The sequence below is a fragment of the Triticum aestivum genome, chromosome 1A (assembly GCF_018294505.1).
Source record: "Triticum aestivum cultivar Chinese Spring chromosome 1A, IWGSC CS RefSeq v2.1, whole genome shotgun sequence".
Taxonomy (NCBI): Eukaryota; Viridiplantae; Streptophyta; class Magnoliopsida; order Poales; family Poaceae; genus Triticum; species Triticum aestivum.
In genome coordinates, this window is record NC_057794.1 from 339167792 (window position 1) to 339189474 (window position 21683).

At 47.5% G+C, this 21683-nt stretch overlaps 1 protein-coding gene across 1 annotated transcript; it reads right to left on the minus strand.

Moving 5' to 3' along the window:
* Window positions 1–4433: 4433 nt before the first annotated feature.
* Window positions 4434–5604, minus strand: LOC123125634 (probable glutathione S-transferase GSTU6). Its single transcript, XM_044546134.1, has 2 exons — window positions 5059–5604; window positions 4434–4956 (listed from the first exon to the last, which is right to left on the minus strand). The coding sequence occupies exons 1-2, from the start codon at window positions 5389–5391 to the stop codon at window positions 4603–4605; spliced, it is 687 nt and encodes a 228-aa protein (XP_044402069.1). The 5' UTR covers window positions 5392–5604; the 3' UTR covers window positions 4434–4602.
* Window positions 5605–21683: the final 16079 nt, after the last annotated feature.

Here is a 21683-nt window from a genome sequence, read left to right on the forward strand (position 1 = left end):
TCAACAATAAATCTAGCAGCCAACAAACGGGCTACCTCTTCACCTATAGCCTTGCGTCTTTCCTCGTTGAAACGGCGGAGGAACTGTCGGACCGGTTTGAATTTAGGATCAATGTTGAGTGTGTGCTCAACGAGTTCTCTCAGTACACCTGGCATGTCAGAAGGTTTCCATGCAAAGATATCCCGATTCTCACGGATGAACTCGATGAGTGCGCTTTCCTATTTGGGATCCAGGTTAGCGTTGATGCTGAACTGTTTGGATGAATCGCCAGGGATAAAGTCGACCATCTTAGTGTCTGTAGCTGATTTGAACTTCAATGCTGGATCATGTTCTGTAGTTGGCTTTTTTAAGGAGGTCATGTCTGCCGGATCAACTTGCTCCTTATAGAATTTTAACTCCTCCGTGGCACAAACCGACTCAACATAAGCCGCATCGCCTTCTTCACACTCCAAAGCAATCTTTCTACTTCCATGTACTGTGATAGTCCCCTTATGACCTGGCATTTTAAGCTGTAGGTAAACATAACATGGCCTTGCCATAAACTTAGCATAAATCAGCCGCCCAAACAAGGCGTGGTACAGACTTTTGATCTTCACCACCTCAAATGTCAATGTTTCTGACCTTGAATCGTAGTCATCTCCAAAAGCTACCTCCAAAGATATCTTACCAACAGGATATGCAGACTTACCAGGCACCACACCATGAAATACCGTATTCGACGGTTTAAGATCCTTCTCTGTCAACCCCATACGGTGAAATGTATCATAACACAAAATATTGATACTACTTCCCCCATCCATGAGCACTTTAGTGAACTTGTATCCCCCAACTTGAGGGGCTACCACCAAGGCCAAATGACCTAGATTATCAACCCGGGGCGGGTGATCCTCTCTACTCCACAAAATAGGTTGCTCCGACCAGCGTAAATACTGAGGTACTGCCGGCTCAACAGAGTTGACTGCCCTTTTGTGAAACTTCTGATCACGTTTGCATAAACTAGTAGTGAAGACATGATATTGCCCGTTGTTCAGCTGTTTGGGATTGCTCTGATAACCCGACTGCTGCTGCTGACTCCCCTGATGGTTGTAACCTCCCTGGTTGCCTTGGTGTCCTTGATCGACGTGTCCGGTTTGATTGCCTGGAAACCCTGAACCGGAACCACCACCTCCGTGACCCGGCCCGTGGAAACCTCCTCCTGAACCGCCGGGCAGGCCGCTGTCATATTGGAACATATTGGAATTCTTGAAATCCCGCATGATATAACAATCTTTCCAGAGATGTGATGCCGGTTTCTCCTTCGATCCATGCTTTGGACAGGGCTGATTTAACAAACGCTCAAAATTGTTGCCTGGACCTCCACCCCTCTGGGGCTGCTTGCCTTTACGGCGCTGGCCATTCTCCTGCACGCTGGTATTTGCGACAAAGTCCAAACCACTGTCGGCCTTGCGCTTACCAGTGTTTCCATGGCCTGCCGGATTATGTTGTTGTCCTTTGGCATAGCCGTTCCTCTTACCCTTCTCCGGTTTGTCCTCCTCTGAATCCGGATCCTTGGTATTATCTGAATCGGCATATTTAACCAAAGCGGCCATGAGTGTTGACATGTCGTTGCAATGACATTTGAGCCTTCCCAACTTCTGTTTCAACGGTTTGAAACGGCAATTGCCCTCTAACGTTAACACTGCGGTGTCTGCATTGATACAATTTGATGAATGCAAAATCGTCGAGACCCGTTTGACCCAATGGGTCGTGGACTCCCCTTCCTCTTGGACACAAGCGGCCAGATTTACAATTGACATTGGCTGCTTACATGTATCCTTGAAGTTCTGGATAAAACGGTGCTTCAGTTCGGCCCATGATCCAATAGAGTTGGTCAGCAAGCTCTTCAACCAAGTGCGAGCTGTTCCTTCCAACATCATGGTGAAATATTTAGCACACACCGCCTCATCCACATCTAACATTTCCATTGCCATCTCATAGCTCTCCACCCACGCCTCTGGCTGCAAATCGGCGGTGTAATTTGGTACCTTACGAGGTCCCTTGAAATCCTTGGGTAGTCGCACATTACGCAAAGCGGGAGTTAAACACGGTACCCCTAAGGAACTGAACATCGCCCCTCGCTCCACGGAGGCGGTGGGGTGAACCGGAGTATGCTGTCTGCTCCGTGTCGAGCTGTCAACTCGGCCTCTCGACGTGCGCGGCCATGGTCCACAACATCTTGCGCATTAGCACCTCCCCCAGCCGGGTTGTTCCCTCGTGGCGAATTTCGGTGACGTGCACTACTGGACACGGCCGGTTCGTCCTCCACCTGTCTGCTATAACTCCGGCTTGGACGGGGAGTGGAATGAATCCTCTCACGGCTGTGTGAATATGCTTGTTGTTGATTTAGTGTTGTCTGAAGGAGATCCCTGGCCCGACGCGCTTCCATTGCAACTGGTGACTCGCCGTCGGTTGGAAGGGCCGCCAGGCGTGAAGCGGCGGCCACAATGTTGTCCAATGGGTTGGAATAATGCTCGGGCGGCGTTGATGGTACAACATTATTCTGGCGAGGCAGGTCCGTCGTGCGCGGCTAAACCGGCGCTCCCTCTCCCGGCGCCCCCGCCCGGTTTAGTGTGGGTTGGTTACCAGCTCCTGCACCTGGCGTGTTGAAAAGATTCTGCGGCTCATAAACCGACGGGAGACGTGATTGGTACCTTCTTCTCATGACTTCCTCTGAAGCATTCTGATCCAGTCTAATCCGGTAAGCCTGTGCTTCCAACTCGGCCCTCTCCGTAGCCATCCTGGCGTTCTTTGCTTCCAGGTCCGCTTTAGCCTGGGCTATATGATCTTTCACTTTTACAATCTCCGCATCGTGCTGATCCCTGGCTGCTGCGTCTACCTCCGCGGACATCAATGTTGCCAGAGCGTCGAACAAATCAGACAAGACTTGGGCCGGAGGTGGCGCCGAGCTTCCTTCCCCTGCTGGTGTGGCCCTCGTTGAACCGGAGAGCATTACTGCGACGGTAGATGAATGAGGCGCCGATTGTGTGATGGCCATGAAGATGGCGGCCCGGTTTGGCAGACCGGGGGAATCCGGAATACTGTTGCCCTCGGATCCTCCCTCAATCCGGCCGTCCTACAACTGGTAAAGCGATTTGGTTTCTCCAAAAGACTCGTCATCAGAGCAGACTACGGTTTCTCCATCGGACACCGGTCCGTCCTCGTACCCTGATCCATGGACGACACCTACGAAAACATGCCTTGCCTCGGGCTGAACCGGCGAAGAACTTGCACACCGAGCCGTTTCGATGATGTCGGTGCAGATGTCCGGCTCGGGGGCCGGTTCGCCGATCTTGCCGATGAAGACGTGAATCCCACCAAAGGGGACCCGGTACCTGTATTCGATTGAATCGGCCTCGGGACCCCATCCTGCATTGTCGATGTAGAGCTTGCCGCGGCGACTCTTCGTCATCCGGCCCACGGCGTATCCCTTGAGTCCATCGAAGCTGCCCTTCAAGAACTCAAAACCATCGTGCGATAGTCCCACGGTGGGTGCCAACTGTCGTGGGTTTGTCACGGTAGATGTCCTCGTGAAAGGACTTAGTCGTGGAGCCATAGCAATGGGTTAGCTTAAAGGGTTTAAACCGGACAAGGGGACACGGGAGTTTATACTAGTTCGGCCCCTTCGATGAAGGTAAAAACCTACGTCTAGTTGTGATTGGTATTGCTAGGGTTTCGAAGGCCAGGGAGCGAATCCGCTTTGTCTGGCTCTCGAGTTGTTGTTGTCTCTAAACCGCGGCCGGGTCGTCCCTTTATATACATAGATTGACGCCCGCCGGGCTATAGAGTCCCGAAGCCGGATTATAAACGTATCCGGTTCGGCCTCTCTCTTTCTATCTTACTATACAAGTTACATGACTAGGCCGGTTTACATTTACAGACTGTAACCCGGCTTTGGGCCCTTCGTAAAGCGCCATCATTTTTACATCTTCATGGGCTTCTAATCTTCAAAGAGTCAACCCGGCTACATAAGGCCGGTTTACCTCCAGTAGTAATATCCCCAACAAGAGGCACGACCATGCCACTCGTGAAAGCACAACCGTGCCTCTCTCGAAAGCAAAACTGTGACTCTCGCGAAAAAAATGCGGCTTTTCACGCATTTTTTTTCAAATTTTTTTTGTTCCAAAAGTTAAAGAAGACCGATAAAAACCGAAACGTCGAAAAAAAGGAAAAAACTGTTTAAAAAGTCAAAAACGCGTGCGAAAAATAAAAAATATCCAAAGAGAACGCCTAGAGCGCGACACGTGACGGGTGGCTGAGAGCGTGCTAAGTGGCGTTGATCATTGTGAGCCTCCCGAAGAAGCGCTCGTTAACTAGTTGCTCTCATTTTATTGTGCTAGCACCTCGTCTAAGCATTCGTGTATTGAAAGATGTCTGACAGCTGATAGCGAGAATTGTTTAAAAGTTAATAATTTGAGGCCATCTTTTATTAAATCCTTTTTGTAGGCCGTGAAATAAGCGATGGCCCATTACAACCCCACATTTGAAAAGAAACAAATCGAAAGTCCAAATTTCCTCGAAAATTAATAATCGAAAGTCCAAACCGCTGACAGCGCTTCCACGCACCTAATCAAGGAACGTCTGCAAAAACTCGAGCACCTTGTCGACATCTTCAGGCAAGACACCCTTCACCGCATCCGCCATCCTGAACCGCTGAGCCCACGCGGCCAGGGCCGGCGTCCTCGCCGCGTCCAGGAGCTTGATCCCGATCATCTTCTCGATCACCACGAACCAGCCCAGGTAGCTGCCGAGCACAACGTCGACGAACCCGATGCCGTCGCCGCCGAAGAACGGCTTCCCACCGGAGCATTCCCCGAACGCGCCTTCCAGCGTCTCCATCGCCGAGATGGCCCGTACAGCCGCCTCGATCTTCTCCTCGGTCTTGCGGGCGAACAGGATGGTGAACCACGGCGACCCAACCTGCAGCACATCCGTCGCATCGAGCTTCATTACTTCCGCACAGGAACAGAGCAAAGAAAGAGCGGGCGGTGAAGAGACGGCGATGCGTCGCGTAATACTTGCCTTGTCGTCGACGTAGGCGGCCCAGAACCGGGCGGTGGCGCGCTCGTGCGGGCCGGCGGGGAGGACGCTCGGGCCGGCGCCTCTCCAGACCTCGTCGATGTACTGCACGATGACCTGCGACTCCGGGATGGGCTTGCCGTTGTGGATGAGGACGGGCACCTTCTTGTGCACGGGGTTGGAGGCGAGGAGGAGCTCGCCCTTGTTGTGGAGGTCTTCCTCGACGTACTGGTAGCTGATCCCCTTGAGGTTGAGCACGATCTGCACCCTGTTCACGAACGGGCTGTCCCACACGCCTAGCAGCTTCACCTCGTCTCCTCCTGCAGCCGCTGCCATTGACACGCCGTGGCTCAGCGCTTGGATCTCTGGGTTCTTGGGATGTGCTGGTGATGGGATCTTGGATGCTGGAGCCTTGGACTTGAAGACGACTGGTTATAAACGAGTGGACATTTCGGAGTTCGGGGAGTTCAGCGCTGCTGTTAGGTTGTCTATAATTCGGAGCTTTTTTATATGTTTGGTGATCAGGTCGGTTAATCATGGGCTCGTGGCAATCGAGTGAATTGATGTGCCAACTGAAGATTAGTCATTGGTGATATGGAGTAGAACAAAGCTTGTCTCCCACATTTTTTGTTGTTGGAAAAAACCTAGTATAGGAGAAAAGCGCCGGTAGGTATCTTTTTTTGCGAAAAGGTACCCTTTTTTTTTTGCGAACAGCTGGTAGGTACCGTGCTGCACGCATCGGATCATCAATCAAAGAGATATATGCGCCTCTCGAGCTGTCGTCCAACGTGCACGTAGCGCTCCGAGCAATAATTCGCGCGCGAGAAGAGAACCAAACACATTTATCTCGGATCATCAAAGAGAACCACTCCGGGCAACAACACGTAGCACTCCGGTGTAGCGCTGCAGGATCTCAGCGACGAATGTGTGACGATGGACACACGTAGGGTAGTGACATTGTCTCGCGCCGTGATGACGTCGACGGCAGACCTGGCAAGGTCGATATGTTGGTACCTGCTCTGAAAATCGATCGATGAAAGATGATGGCGGCGGCCACTGTAACGTGTGCATGTGGTGCCTGCTGAGACTGGGAGTGTGCTGGACCGGTGTGTGCCCCAGACCCGACGATTGCGGCACCACGGTAGGGTCTGGGGCAACACACGCGCGCGATTGCGGCACCACGGCAAGGTGTTTGGCAACACACGCGCGAACCCCGACAATACGCACCCCTTCATCAAATTAATAGGTGTAGCGACATATGTTGTCAAGGCAGTGCCTTCAAACTTATTGATTGTGAGATCTTGGTGAATATAACTAATAAGATGATTGTATGCATCATCCTGATGCAAAAGTCGGGGTCATTCTCCTTTCAAAAACAAACAAAAAAAGAGTCGAGGACCCTGGCGTCCCAGACACAAGTAAGAATTTGATGATATGCCCCCTGTCAGACCATGAGCCATCCTCTCCCGAAGAGATCGAAAATGGTTATCATCAAGTTATTTCGATTTGCTCGTCCTTCGCCTCCAAGAGGTATGACCATAAGAGTTTGTTGAGGTCTCTCGGCCAACTAACCAAAAGCGCTCTGGGTCTGTTGACCAGTTGAAACCCTCTCTGACGAGCACACTCGGTTTCTATAGCTAGACCTTGATTATTATTTTTTGAGACAAAGCTAGACCTTGATAGACTTTTTTTTGAGGATTGCCAACACTTTATTGATCAGTGTGAATGTTTATGGGAATACATGTTGGGTCATGAGGATGAATAGGCCACAAATGGCGACCTTGATCAAGCAAAGCCGAGTGTTTGGCAAGGTTGTGAGCTTCACAATTTGATGCTCTTCCTTCGAAAATAACTAAACAACTAACAAAATAACTAGCCCTAGAATTAAATTCTTTCACAATGGCCTCATAGGCTCCTCCTTTACCTTCATTTATATCATCTACTACGGTCTTGCTATCACATGCAATAATGATCTTTGTCAGCGCGAGGTCTTCTGCTAATGCCAATGCTTCACGACAAGCTAGCATCTCTAGGGTTGCCGGTTCTGTTAGTCCTGGTAGAACGATCGACGAAGACCCTAAGTAGCCTCCATCTCTCCCTCTGCACACTGCCGCTGACGCGCCTACTTCCTATTACGGGAGAGCCCTCCATCCACATGAATTTTACAGTAACCCTCTGTTGGTGGTTTCCATGACAAAGACATAACATATGTGCGTACATTGCATCGGGTAGCTGAAGGAACATGAATAGCCTTGATAGTATCTAGCTCATTGATAAACCGCTCAACAAATAGATGTGTCGCCATGGGACTTTGATATATGCTCTCATGTATAGCTTTTATGCGAGAAGTCCATATGGCCCACAAAGTAATAGCCAACTTGATGAATTGGGCATGCGATAATGACTCCTGAAGATCAAACAGCCAACGCTTGGCACTTGGATCGCTTGTGTCAACCAAATTTTCTCCGAGCTCCTCATCTACAAGCCCCAAACGCACTTTGCGAATGTGCATTCAACCAGAGAATGTTTCCACGAATCCACCGCACCACAAAGCTGGCATCTATCCTCAGTAGACATGTTTCGATGATGACGAACATCTTCTGTAGGAAGAGAATGCCTCGCAAGGCGCCATAGGATTTTTTTTTATCTTAGCAGGCACTTGTGTGTTCCATAGTGACGTCCATCCCTTCTCTTCAAATCTAGCATTTGATGTAGTTGGGCGACCATCTAACTCTGCATCCCTACTATTTCTGATTGGCACTAGTAATTTGTATGCTGACCTGACGGAAAATACTCCCTTCTTCTCATATTGCCAAGCCCAAAAGTCATCAACCAAGCTGGTGCACAAAGGAATATTTTTTATTGCTTGAATATCTGTTGGTAAGAAAATTTTCTCTAGGACCTTGGTGCGCCGGGTGGCCGAAGTGTCGTCGATTAATTCGCTAACAAGGATGGGAGGGTTTGGTGCAAGACTCGCCAATGGTCGCATAGAAGACTCCCTCGGTATCCAATTATGTTATCATAGTTTCGTTGAGGTACCATCTCCAATTCTACGTATAATACCATGCATGAGTGCGTTTCTGCCCTCCAAAACTGCACACCAGATTTGTGACAGGTGAGATCCCAGCTTGGCATTTGTTATGGAAGTGTTTGGGAAGTAGATCACCTTAAGTAACCGAGAACTCAATGCTTCTGGTGTGACAAAAGAATCCTCCAAGCTTGACGTGCCAATAATGCAAGATTAAAAATCTCAAGGTCCCTAAATCCAAGTCTACCATTCTTCTTTGGTTGTGTCATATCTTTCCAGGCTACCCAGACTTGGGGGCTATGCCTAAGGGATAGGCCCAAGAATATATAAGGACGAGGCAAAGGCCGGAGCCGATCAAAAATACAGTTCACAAAACAATTAGCCAAGGGCAACACACCGAACCCATTATCGAAAAAGGATTTCCCCCCGCTTTGTATACAAAGCAACCAACCGAGCCATACAAGGATAGGTGCTGGGGCGGAAGCAGCACAGTCGCGCCCAAAAGGAAACGATAGAGAAAGAGCAAAAGAAACAAATGCCGACAACGGCGGATCAACAAAAAAGAAGAAGCCCCGTGATCGCTGCACCCACCGAGATCTCCCACTAGGCTCCAAGACTCCGAAACGCCGGCACCTATCAACACCTCCAAGAAGGATCGCGACGATGACGGCGCTGCTGCCAAGGGTTTCCCCCGGTACACGACAAGGCGAAAGGAAGGGTAGCCCCCGACGCCCTCCCGGAAGGTTAGGTGGCACCCACAAGCGCCACCGCGCCGGTGTCGGCCAAGCCGACAGGAGTTTCCCCCGATCCCAACCCGCACCTCGGGCGCTCCAGAGCCAGCCACCAAACCAACCACCACCCAGCGCCAACACGGTCAAGAGGACCCCACGCTGTCTCACCACGGCAACACGGAGTGAGGACAGCATGACGAAGAATCAGAGCTGGGAATAGGGCATCAGCTCCGTTGGAACGCGGGAGGGCCCCACCTCCACCGTCCGTGATGGGGAGTACTCGCTAACGAGCCGGATGTGTACAGTCAAATCGCACACCTCCTGCTGGACAAGTGAAAGTGCGACTATACCTAGGTGGTTTTGGTAATTCCTAACAACATATAGCTCATTGAGCTAACATTATTCCAAGATTAATATTTCAGGAAAAGCTCAATGAATGGCATGGCATGGATGAGGAAAGTGGACCCCTCAAAATACTAAGGACAAAAAGATTGGCTCAAGCTCAAAGTTCAAGACTCTACATTTTATATTTTAGTGATCCAAGATCACATTGAGTCTATAGGAAAAGCCAATACTATCAAGGAGGGATGAGGTGTTGCTTGATGAGGTTCTTGCTTCATAGTGCTTAGTGATATGCTCCAAAACCCTCAACTACCTTCCCACATCCACATATGACCTAAACCAAAAGTCAAACTCGGCCCCACCGATTCTTTCTATCCGGCGCCACCGAGTTCAAATGTCATAGCCACTGCCACAAACCCTACGCAAATCGGTCTCACCGATAGGTATTTCGGTCACACCAAGATGGGGTTGTAATCTCTCTGTTTCCATTCGTAATATTTTGGTCCTACCGAGATGAGCGATCGGTTCCACCGAGATTGCAATGTAAACTCGCTGTTTCCCTTTGTAATGTTTCGGTCCTACCGATATGAGCGATCGGTCCCACCGAGTTTACCTGACCAACTCTCTGGTTAACTTATTACCAAAATCGGTCCCACCAAGTTTGTGTAATCGGTCACACCGAGATTACGTTATGCTCTAACCCTAACCATATGGGTCCTACTGAGTTGCATCTCAGTCCCACCGAAAATACTAACGGTCACTAGGTTTGCTAAATCGGTCCGACCGAGTTTCTCAATTCGGTCTCACCGAGATTGGTAAATTGTGTGTAACGGTTAGTTTTTGTGTGGAGGCTATATATACCCCTCCACCCACTCTTCATTCGAGGAGAGAGCCATCAGAACATACCTACACTTCCAATACACATTTTCTGAAGAGAGAACCACCTACTCATGTGTTTAGGCCAAGATATTCCATTCCCACCATATGAATCTTGATCTCTAGCCTTCCCCAAGTTGCTTTCCACTCAAATCTTCTTTCCACCAAATTCATATCCTGTGAGAGAGAGTTGAGTGTTGGGGAGACTATCATTTGAAGCACAAGAGCAAGGAGTTCATCATCAACACACCATTTGTTACTTCTTGGAGAGTGGTGTCTCCAAGATTGGCTAGGTGTCACTTGGCAGCCTCCGACAAGATTGTGGAGTTGAACCAAGGAGTTTGTAAGGGCAAGGAGATCGCCTACTTCGTGAAGATCTACCGCTAGTGAGGCAAGTCCTTCATGAGCGATGGCCATGATGGGATAGACAAGGTTGCTTAATCGTGGACCCTTCGTGGGTGGAGCCCTTCGTGGACTCGCGCAACCGTTACCCTTCGTGGGTTGAAGTCTCCATCAACATGGATGTACGATAGCATCACCTATCGGAACCACGACAAAAACATCCGTGTTTCCAATTGCGTTTGAATTCTCCAAACACTTCCCTTTACATTCTTGCAAGTTGCATGCTTTACTTTCCGCTGCTCATAGACTCTTTGCATGCTTGCTTGAATTGTGTTAAGATTTCTTGACTTGTGCTAAGATAGCTAAAATCTGCCAAAGACTAAAATTGGGAAAATGATAGATTTTTAATTGGCCAAGTAGTCTAATCACCCCCCCTCTAGACATACTTTTGATCCTACAAGTGGTATCAAAGCCTTGGTCTCCATTTGCTTTGATTTCCATAGCTTTTGGTGGTCATAGCCTTGGTTTCACAACCTAGGAGAGTATGGCGTCTAGCGAGGGAAATTATCATCGTAGAGGTCCTTACTTTGATGGTACTAATTTTGCTAGTTGGAATCATAAGATGAACATGCATATTCTTGGACATAACCCCGCCATTTGGGCTATTGTGTGTGTTGGCTTGCAAGGTGAATTCTTTGATGGGAGAGAACCGAATCGTGAAGCTATCGCGGAAGAGTTGAAGATGCTACAATACAATGCTCAAGCTTGTGATATCCTCTTCAACGGATTGTGCCCCGAAGAATTCAACAAAATCAGCCGTCTTGAGAATGCAAAGGAAATTTGGGATACTTTGATTGACATGCATGAAGGTACCGACTCCGTCAAGGAATCCAAGTTGGATGTGCTTCAAAGTCAACTTGACAAGTTCAAAATGAAGGATGGTGAAGGTGTCGCTGAAATGTACTCTAGGTTTGCTCTTATCACAAATGAGATTGTCGGCTTAGGAAGTGAAGAGATGACCGACAAATTCATCATCAAGAAGATCCTAATAGCCTTGGATGGAAAATACGATACCGTATGCACATTGATCCAAATGATGCCAAATTACAAAGATCTCAAGCCAATGGAAGTCATTGGAAGAATTGTTGCTCATGAGATGTCACTCAAGGATAAGGAGGAGCTCCATAACAAGTAAAGTGGTGCATACAAAGCCTCATGTGAAGCTCCCACATCATCAAGTGAGAAACAAACCTTCAATGAAGAATTGAGCCTAATGGTGAAGAACTTCAACAAGTTCTACAAGAATAGAAGCAAAGAGAGAAGTTCCAAGTCAAGGTCCTACAATGACAAAATATATTCTAGTTGAGAGCGAAACTGCTACAATTGTGGAAGACCCGGACACTACTCCAATGAGTGTACGGCTCCCCACAAGAGAAGAGAAGATTCTCCCAAAAGAAGAAGTAGAAGAGAAGAATCACCATCAAGGGAGAGAAGGAGTAGGGATGATCGATATGAACGAAGACCCTCTCGGAGAAGCAAGGATTCGGAAAGGAAGGACAAGTCATCAAGGAGCTACACAAAACAAAGACATCAAGCTCATGTTGGTGAATGGGTATCCGGCTCCGACTCCGACAATGACTCCAAGAGAAGGTATCACTCCGACTCAGAATATACTCAAGATGAAGGTGTTGTCGGTCTAGCACTTGTGTCAACCAACTCCTACGACATATTTGATTCACCAAATGAAGGAATTGGAAGATGCTTCATGGCCAAAGGTCCAAAGGTATCGCACCCCGAGTTTGTTGATTTCAATAGTGATGAAGATGACTTGTTAGGTGATGATGATTTACTTGTTGACAACTATAGTGATGAATACTATGATGAAACGTCAATTAATCATACTAATCAAGATGAAATGAATGACAATGATAAGGAGAAGATTGAGTCTCTAACTAAAGAACTAAACACTCTTAAGTTAGCTCATGAAACTATCTTAGGAGATCATCTAGAACTTTTAAGGACTCATGAGAAATTACGTTTTGAGAAGCTCAATCTTGAGCAAGAGCATGAGTTCTTAAAGGCAATCAATGATGATCTTCGCAAGAAAAGTTCTTCTTACATTGCCAAGCGTTTACTCTTATCCACTTACATGCCTCAAGTCAAGTCTAGTAACAAGAACAAGAAAGATTCTTCTTCTAGTAGTAACAATAATCATGCTAAATCCAATGTTGTTGCTTCTAGTAGTTCTCTTGATTCTACTAATGATTCTCTTAGCCAAGTTACACTTGAGCAAGAAAATAGCTTATTGAAGGGAATTATAGAGAAAGGTGTTTACAAGAGCCTTGCCGGGAGTAAGCAATTCGAGGAAATTGTACGCAAGCAAGGAAGGCACCGGAAGAATCAAGGTATTGGTTTTGAACGAAAGTTCATTGCCAATGGAGTTGAGTGGGAAGAAGATCAATACCCCAAGACGAAGTTTGTTCCTCAACAAGAGAAGTATGGTCCTACTTATTTCAAAGGGACACAAACTCAAGATGATCTTCCACCACAAGACCACAAGCAAAAAGGCAAGGACAAGCTTCAAGAGGAAATTGATGCATTTGAAGAAGCTCCTAAGGCCTTGGTCAAGTGGGTTCCCAAGACTACATCAAGTTCCACTTCATCAAGTACAACTACAACTCCGAGGATTCCCATCAAGATGGTGTGGATCTCGGAGAAGAAGAACTAGAGAGTTCTTGAGGGTGACTCCGCCAACATACTTCACTCTTATCATTTTGGCAAGAACAAGTGCAATCAACTTCCACATCTTGCACTAATTCAAGGAGTCACAAACCCTCTTGTAGGTAAGACAAGAGACAAGGTAACCTAAAGCTTTCATAGACATCATCTTGTGTGTGCATCACTCTATGTCTATGGATATCCTTGTTTGTTCCTTGTGGGACTAACCCGTGTAGGTATTGAAAGTGCAACTCACTCCGAAGGATAGCTCTAAATGATCTACATCAACATTGAGCATCCACATCTTCAACATCTACATGAAGTCATCATCGACAGAACCCAAGGTTAGTTCATCCCTCTTAGGGGGGATCTCACATCTAGGGGGATCTTTACTCTAACAATTGAGTTAAAGAAACTCTAATGGTGTGAACACAACAACGCTTTATGTAAAAGTGGTAACCCCACTTGTGCTTAAACAATGAGTATGACCTATGATCAAATGTTCTCATTTGACTCCTAAGTCAATATACTCATATATATATGACCTAGTCATCGCCAATTGCTTGATAGATGCTAGAATTGTTTGTGCATGCTTTGCCACATATTTCATTTGTCATTTTATTGTGTGAGCATGTTGGTTGCATAATTTACTCATTCAAGGACATCCACTTGTTGTTTTGATTGTTTGGTTTCCTTTTCTTTTGGCCAAGTGGATGGACAAGAATGCCTAAGAACCTTCTCTAGCTATCTATGCTTTTTTCGTCTCAAACTCTATTCATGCTACATCACAAAATTTGATCAAGTCAGATTCGGACCACTCTGTGTGAGGAGCACTCGAAGTCCCCGATTCATCATAGACTTAAACTTCCAAAACTTCTTTGTGCGTTTCGGTCTGACCGATTCACCCATTTCGGTCATACCGATATCACTAAGTCAATCTAGGTTTTCAATCTCGGTGCAACCGATTTGAACTTTTCGGTCACACCGAGTTGTAGTAACTGCTTGCAGTTATGCATCTCGGTGCCAACGAGTTGTTCCACTCAGTCACACTGACAGGGTCGGGCTATATATACCCACGGGCAAAATTTTGGAAATTTTCTCGGAACCCTTTCGCCCATGCTTAGCCCACTCTGCCTCCAGGGTCTCTAGATCGTCCTCCTTGTAGCCAGTTGCCTCCTACCGCTGGTCTCCGCCGCCGTCAACGGGAATCATCCCCGCCGTTGCCGCCATAGTGAGTTCATCACCGAACTAGGGTATGAACTCGATCACTGTGCTATCCTTATCTGATTCCTAGCACATTGTGTTCGCCATGTATCTTGCCACGATTGAGATCTTTCTATCCATCGAAAACACTCCGTAGTTTAGTCATGAATTGAAAATTTAGGGTTAGGTTTTCGCCGAAACAATCTCGGACCCACCGAGTTGTGGCACTCGGTACCACCGATTCGGCTCAGGCCATTGCACATGTGATTCTCGGTCTAACCGAGAATTGCAAATCGGTGTTACCGAGTTCAGGACTTTGTGAAACCCTAGCAGTCTCGGTGCCACCGAACTGTGACTCGGTCTGACCGAGTTCACTAGTTTAGGTTCCAACAGCTGCTTCGGTATCACCAAGTTTACAAATCGGTTGATCCGAAATGCTTTCCGAGGAAAACTAAAACTAAGTTTTTGATTCATTCTTTTGTAAAAAAAACCTCTGTATTTTGTGATGCTCATCCACTCTATCTCATCTATAATCTACTCACATGGTCAGTTGTCAGAGATTGCAATATGTCTGATCAAAGTGACAGCCAGAACAGGGAAGAGGAGCAGGTTCACATGAGTGAGGGCACTAGTCCCTCTAGCAGCTCTGATGAGGGTAGCAGGAGCATCCCAAGCAACTTACCCAAAGCTGCCACCAGGGCCAGAAAGAAGAAAACTTCTGAATCTGAGGATGAAGACTATGTGGCAGTTGAGGATGAGGCCACTTCCAAGAAGGAAGTGGCTAAAAAGGAATATAGCACTGCTGCTGCCACCAAGCCAGGAATGAAGCAAAAGGTTCCTGGCAAGAGAGCTCCAATGTCTAAAGCCAGAGCCTCTTCTCAAGTACCTTTGGAATCTGAACCCAAAGAGGCTGATGCAGAAGGGAAGAAGAGGAAAGAGAGGGTCAAAAAGACCACTGCCAGAGTGCTTGGGAGATCCTCAATCATGAAAGACTCTGAAGATGAGGAAGAGGAAGAGGATGCAGCACCAGCACCCAAAGTTCAAAAGTTTATGGGAGATGCTATAAGGGCAGGGGTTGTTCCATCTAAGCCTAAGACTGCTCCTAAGGCTGCTGCTCCAGCTCCAAAGCCAAAACCAAAGAGGAGCACCAGGAGCATCCCTACTGAGGAAAAGAACAAGGCCCCAGTGCCTGAAGCTGAAATGGAAGAAGAAGATGATGAGTCACATGTCTTGAGGAAGTTGAAGCCAAAAATTCCAGATCACAATGATGCTCATCCAGTAGCTGAGAACATGAAGATAAGGAAGGATTCAGGATTGAGGCTATGGAGAGAGTCAGATCCATATGCCACCAGAAGGAGAACTGCTGTGGACTACAGGTTCCATACCAAAAAACAACAGGATTTCTATGAGACAGTGTTGCTTGACAAGAAACCAATAGTATGTGACATGAGATGGGTTGATTGGAAATTCATTGAGGAAAATGAGGATCACCTCCCTGGTGTATATGACAGCTTCAAGGCGTGTGGAATCGATGAGTTTGTGGCTCACAAGCTCACAAAGTGGAATGATGAGCTCATCATGCAGTTCTACTCCACAGCTCATTTCTACCCAGATGGAAGGATTGTCTGGATGTCTGAAGGCACTAGGTACCAGTCAACAGTAGCAGAATGGGCTCAGTTGATCAATGCCCTAGAAGAACAAGAAAATGACTTGGATGTCTATGCCAAGAAGAAGAAGGATCACAACACCATGGCACACAGGTACAAAGAGATCCCAGATGCTGCTCTTGAGACACACAAGTTTGGATCAGTACATTACCTTCTGCCAGGCTTGCCAACAATCAACTGGATCCTCGGGCACACTCTCTTGCCAAAGTGAGGTGATCACAAGATGATCAGAGGTCACTCCATCAACTTGCTGCACATTTTTGATGTTCCACAAAAGTTCAAGGTCATGAGTCTTATAGTTGAAACTATCAAGAGGACAACTGCTGACCAAAAGAGAAGTTGTGGGTATGCCCCACAGATCCAGGAGTTGATTAACTCCAAGATGGGCACTGGCACATACTTGTTGGACAAGGATCACATGCCTATCTATCCAGAATTTGAGAACAACCAAGTGGTTATGAATGAGGATGAACCATCTTCTGTGCATGTTCAAGCAAAGAGGAAGAAGGCAAGGGTTGAGAAAGCTGCAAGGATGCCAACCATGGAAGAGGCATCTCAGTATCTTCTGAAGAGCAAGCAAGATCAGCTTGGCTACTTGATTGCATCCACTCTAAGGATTGAGAAAGGGCTGGCCACCCTGACTCAAAACCAGGAGAGCTTGGAAAGGATCGTGGAGCAGAAGTTCTATGACATGGATGTGAAGGTAACTAAGATCTAGTCTGATGTGGAGCAACTTCAGGATGATATGCAGGAGAGGAAGGGCAAGACAACCACTGATGCATTTGCCAGAGTGCCTAGAGCTCAGAGATCTGCTGCAATACCTGTTCCAGACACCAGAGCAACTTCATCTGCACCAGCTACAGCTTCTGTGCCACCAGCTCCAGCACCTACTCCATCAGCTCCATCTACATTGACTGAAGCTTTCGTTCTTGGAGTTATCTGGACACCATCACCTGAAGACCAAACCTGAGAGATGATTTAGTGCTATGCATTTTGTACGAACTTTTGGTAACTTGTTGCCAAAGGGGGAGAAAAATGTATAGATCATAGGCTTCGAGAGAGAGCGTTTTTTTTATTCTCTCTTGCTTTGGTGGTTGAACTTTATTTGCTTGTTTGAGATACTTTCTGTCTGTGTGATACCTGGATGATCATGTGTGTTTGATCATATGCTACTTTAATGTTTGTTGGATGACATTATCATTTTATCCCTATATGATCATTCACTTTGCTTGGTGATGAGTGCATGTATTTAATTATTATCATTTTGAGCGCTCCACCAAGATGTATGTGACATGGAAGAGTAACCCATGAGCCTAACTCTCTGTGCATTTGCAGTCCAAAGCAAATCATAAGATATGCACAAATTTATGGGGAGCTCTTGCTTTTCACATACTTCTCAAAGCGACAATGTTTTTCATTCTTATTATCATTCGCCGAAGCTTTGATCTATATGTTGTCATCAATTACCAAAAAGGGGAGAGTGAAAGTGCAACTATCCCTAGGTGGTTTTGGTAATTCCTAACAACATATAGCTCACTGAGCTAACATTATTCCAAGATTAATATTTCAGGAAAAGCTCAATAAATGTCATGTCATGGATGAGGAAAGTGGACCCCTCAAAATACTAAGGACAAAAAGATTGGCTCAAGCTCAAAGCTCAAGACTCTACATTTTATATTTTAGTGATCCAAGATCACATTGAGTCTATAGGAAAAGCCAATACTATCAAGGAGGGATGAGGTGTTGCTTGATGAGGTTCTTGCTTCATAGTGCTTAGTGATATGCTCCAAAACCCTCAACTACCTTCCCACATCCACATATGACCTAAACCAAAAGTCAAACTCGGCCCCACCGATTCTTTCTATCCGGCGCCATCGAGTTCAGATGTCATAGCCACTGCCACAAACCCTAGGCAAATTGGTCTAACTGATAGGTATTTCGATCACACCAAGATGGGTTGTAATCTCTCTATTTCCCTTCGTAACGTTTCGGTCCCACCGAGATTGCAGTGTAAACTCTCTGTTTTCCTTCGTAACGTTTCGGTCCTACCGATATGAGCGATCGATCCCACCGAGTTTACCTGACCAACTCTCTGGTTAGCTTATTACCAAAATCAGTCCCACCGAATTTGTGTAATCGGTCACATCGAGATTATGTTATACCCTAACCCTAACCATATCGGTCCTACCGAGTTGCATCTCAGTCCCACCGAAAATACTAACGGTCACTAGGTTTGCTAAATCAGTCTGATCGAGTTTCTCAATTCGGTCTCACCGAGATTGGTAAATTGTGTGTAACGGTTAGTTTTTGTGTGGAGGCTATATATACCCCTCCACCCACTCTTCATTCGAGGAGAGAGCCATCAGAACATACCTACACTTCCAATACACATTTTCTGAAGAGAGGACCACCTACTCATGTGTTGAGGCCAAGATATTCCATTCCCACCATATGAATCTTGATCTCTAGCCTTCCCCAAGTTGCTTTCCACTCAAATCTTCTTTCCACCAAATTCATATCCTGTGAGAGAGAGTTGAGTGTTGGGGAGACTATGATTTGAAGCACAAGAGCAAGGAGTTCATCATCAACACACCATTTGTTACTTCTTGGAGAGTGGTGTCTCCTAGATTGGCTAGGTGTCACTTGGGAGCCTCCGACAAGATTGTGGAGTTGAACCAAGGAGTTTGTAAGGGCAAGGAGATGGCCTACTTCGTGAAGATCTACCGCTAATGAGGCAAGTCCTTCGTGGGCGATGGCCATGATGGGATAGACAAGGTTGCTTCTTCGTGGACCCTTCGTGGGTGGAGCCCTCCGTGGACTCGCGCAACCGTTACCCTTCGTGGGTTGAAGTCTACATCAACGTGGATGTACGATAGCACCACTGTCGGTGTCAAAACCGGCGGATCTCGGGTAGGGGGTCCTGAACTGTGCGTCTAGGCCGGATGGTAACAGGAGGCAAGGGACACGAAGTTTTACCCAGGTTTGGGCCCTCTTGATGGAGGTAAAACCCAACGTCCTGCTTGATTAATATTGATGATATGGGTAGTACAAGAGTAGATCTACCACGAGATCGGAGAGGCTAAACCCTAGAAGCTAGCCTATGGTATGATTGTTGTTCTATATGTTGTCCTACGGACTAAAACCCTCCGGTTTATATAGACACCGAAGAGGGTTAGGGTTACACAAAGTCGGTTACAATGGTTGGAGATCTACAGATCCGTATCGCCAAGCTTGCCTTCCACGCCAAGGAAAGTCCCTTCCGGACACGGGACGAAGTCTTCAATCTTGTATCTTCATAGTCCAGGAGTCCGGCTGAAGGTATAGTCCAGCCATCCGGACACCCCCTAATCTAGGACTCCCTCAGTAGCCCCTGAACTAGGCTTCAATGACGACGAGTCCGGCGCGCAGATTGTCTTCGGCATTGCAAGGCGGGTTCCTCCTCCAAGTACTTCATAGAAGATTTTGAACACAAAGATAGTGTCCAGCTCTGCAAAATAAGTTTCCACGTATTGCCATAGAGAGAATAATATTTACACAAATCTAATCTGCTGACATATTTCGTAGTGTGACGCACCACAGCCAAGCCTTTATTTGAATCGTTTTATTATCCCACCTCAGTGCGTCATGCGAGGCGGTTTCCTTGGCACGTCTTGTTAAAGCAGAGATCGTGTCCCCATATTCCGTGATTCTCATCAATACGGGCATGGGTAACCCAACCGCTTCTAGGACTCCTAGACTATAGGCAAGTCCAAACGGCCATGGAGAGGATGCTTGATATTCACCCTCTTTATAAAGGGGCAAGGCTTTTATTTTTTCCCTCCCGTGCTCAATCGAATCCTTCCCCCACCTCAAGCTCAAACACCCAAAGTTCAGGTCAGGTGCTCCGTACCTTCAATCATGTCCGGATCTAGCCTTCAAGGCCGATGGGTGCCTTCCTCCGTCACGGAAGAAGACATCAAAAAGTTGAGGGAGGCCAGATATCTGACCGCCGAGGTTTTGCATCGGCTGCCTGCCCGAGGGCAGGCCGTCCCCTCCCCCGAACCCAACGAGAACGTCGTGTTCGTCTCCCGCTTCCTCCGAGGTCTAGGCCTTGCTCTGGATCCTTTCGTCAGGGGTTTGATGTTTTATTATGGGCTAGATTTCCATGATCTAGCTCCGGACTCCTTTCTTCATATTATGACATTTATTGTCGTGTGTGAGGCCTTCCTCCGGGTTACCCCTCACTTTGGCCTGTGGCTCAAGACCTTTGAAGTAAAGCCGAAGATGATCGAGGGGCAACATGCAGCGTGTGGAGGTGCCTCAATATGCAAGATGACGGGAGCTCCATGGCCCAAAGGTTCCATTCTAGAGGTGTCTGAATTGTGGCAACAGGAGTGGTTCTACATCACGGCTCCTAGAAGTGCCAAGTGCGCGGCCGCCCCTGTTTTCCGCTCGGGCCCTCCAGCACAACTGATGTCATGGATCAGCAGAGGTCTGAGCTGGGGTCTAGCCAAGGACGTGCCTATACTGCAAAGCCGCATTCGAGATCTCTTCAATGGAGATTTTAGTTTGGTTGCGGTAATACAAGTTATGTTGGTTCGTCAAGTCCAGCCTTGCAAACGACGGCCCCTTCTCTTGTGGGAGTTCAATCCCGAGGGACCGCATGTCATTCAAAATTTCCTCGGCATGACGCACGAGGAGATGTACAAATCATTCTTCGGACCTCAGGTAGAGTGTCCGGAAATCACCGAGGACGTGGTCCTGAGCAGTAACCGCACCGCCAAACAGGTAAGGAATCTTCCGGCCGAACATACTATCTCTTATTTGTTACAAAGTTATTTCTGAGAGTTTGCTTTTTGACCAGGACTGGCTGACAAAGGCAAAGTTGATTCGATGTTCGGCTCCCCTCCCTGAGGGTTTGGACAATCCGGTATTGGAAAAGATGCTCCAGGTCGCACCTTGCCCGGAGCCCTTGAAGGAAGATACTAGGGAGGATAATACGGGCGGACGCGGGCCCCCAACGCTGCCCATTCTAACTGAGAGAGCGAGCGCCCCCATGAAGGAAGACGACCGGAGGAGGAAAAGGACTGCGCCCGGGGATTCGGAAGCCAAAGCTTCCAAACGAGAGAAGAAGTCTCCCAAAGAGGGTCCTACCTTGGGGGGTGCTTTTGCCGCACAAAGTCCGTGGGGGGATCAATTCTCCAGCGAGTCATAAGTGACCCGAAATACTTTAATAGTACAAGTATGCCATCTTTTTCTTCTGAGAAAATAACCACCGCATATATCTTTGCAGTTCAGGCCTTAGCCCCTCTCAAATGAGCTCGTCTTCGGGGGATCTTCTTCCAGAGATGATGGAGAGCGAAACGCCTCCTCCGGACTCCTCCGCTCCAGAAGCGGGCGACCCCGAAGTGTCGTCGCGGAGGGCCTCTCCGAGTCCGGTGAGGCCAGAAGATAATCCCATTGACCCCCGAAGCTCCCAGTGTCCGGCTCTCGAAGAGAGCGGATGAAAGAGTCCGGCACCGTCTGGTGTGCGATCGGATGTTCTGAGGGAGTTGGTGGGGCGAGCGGCCATCTCAGATGAACACCATGTGCTGATGAATACGGTGATGGAGAGAATCTTGTCCACCGAAAGCGGATTGCATGAAGCTTTTATGAGTCTACTGACAGGCTTTGAGGTACGTAAAATAATGTATGATAGTCCTGCACATGCTAGGTGTGCCTTGTGTAGATAGTAGCCCCTGA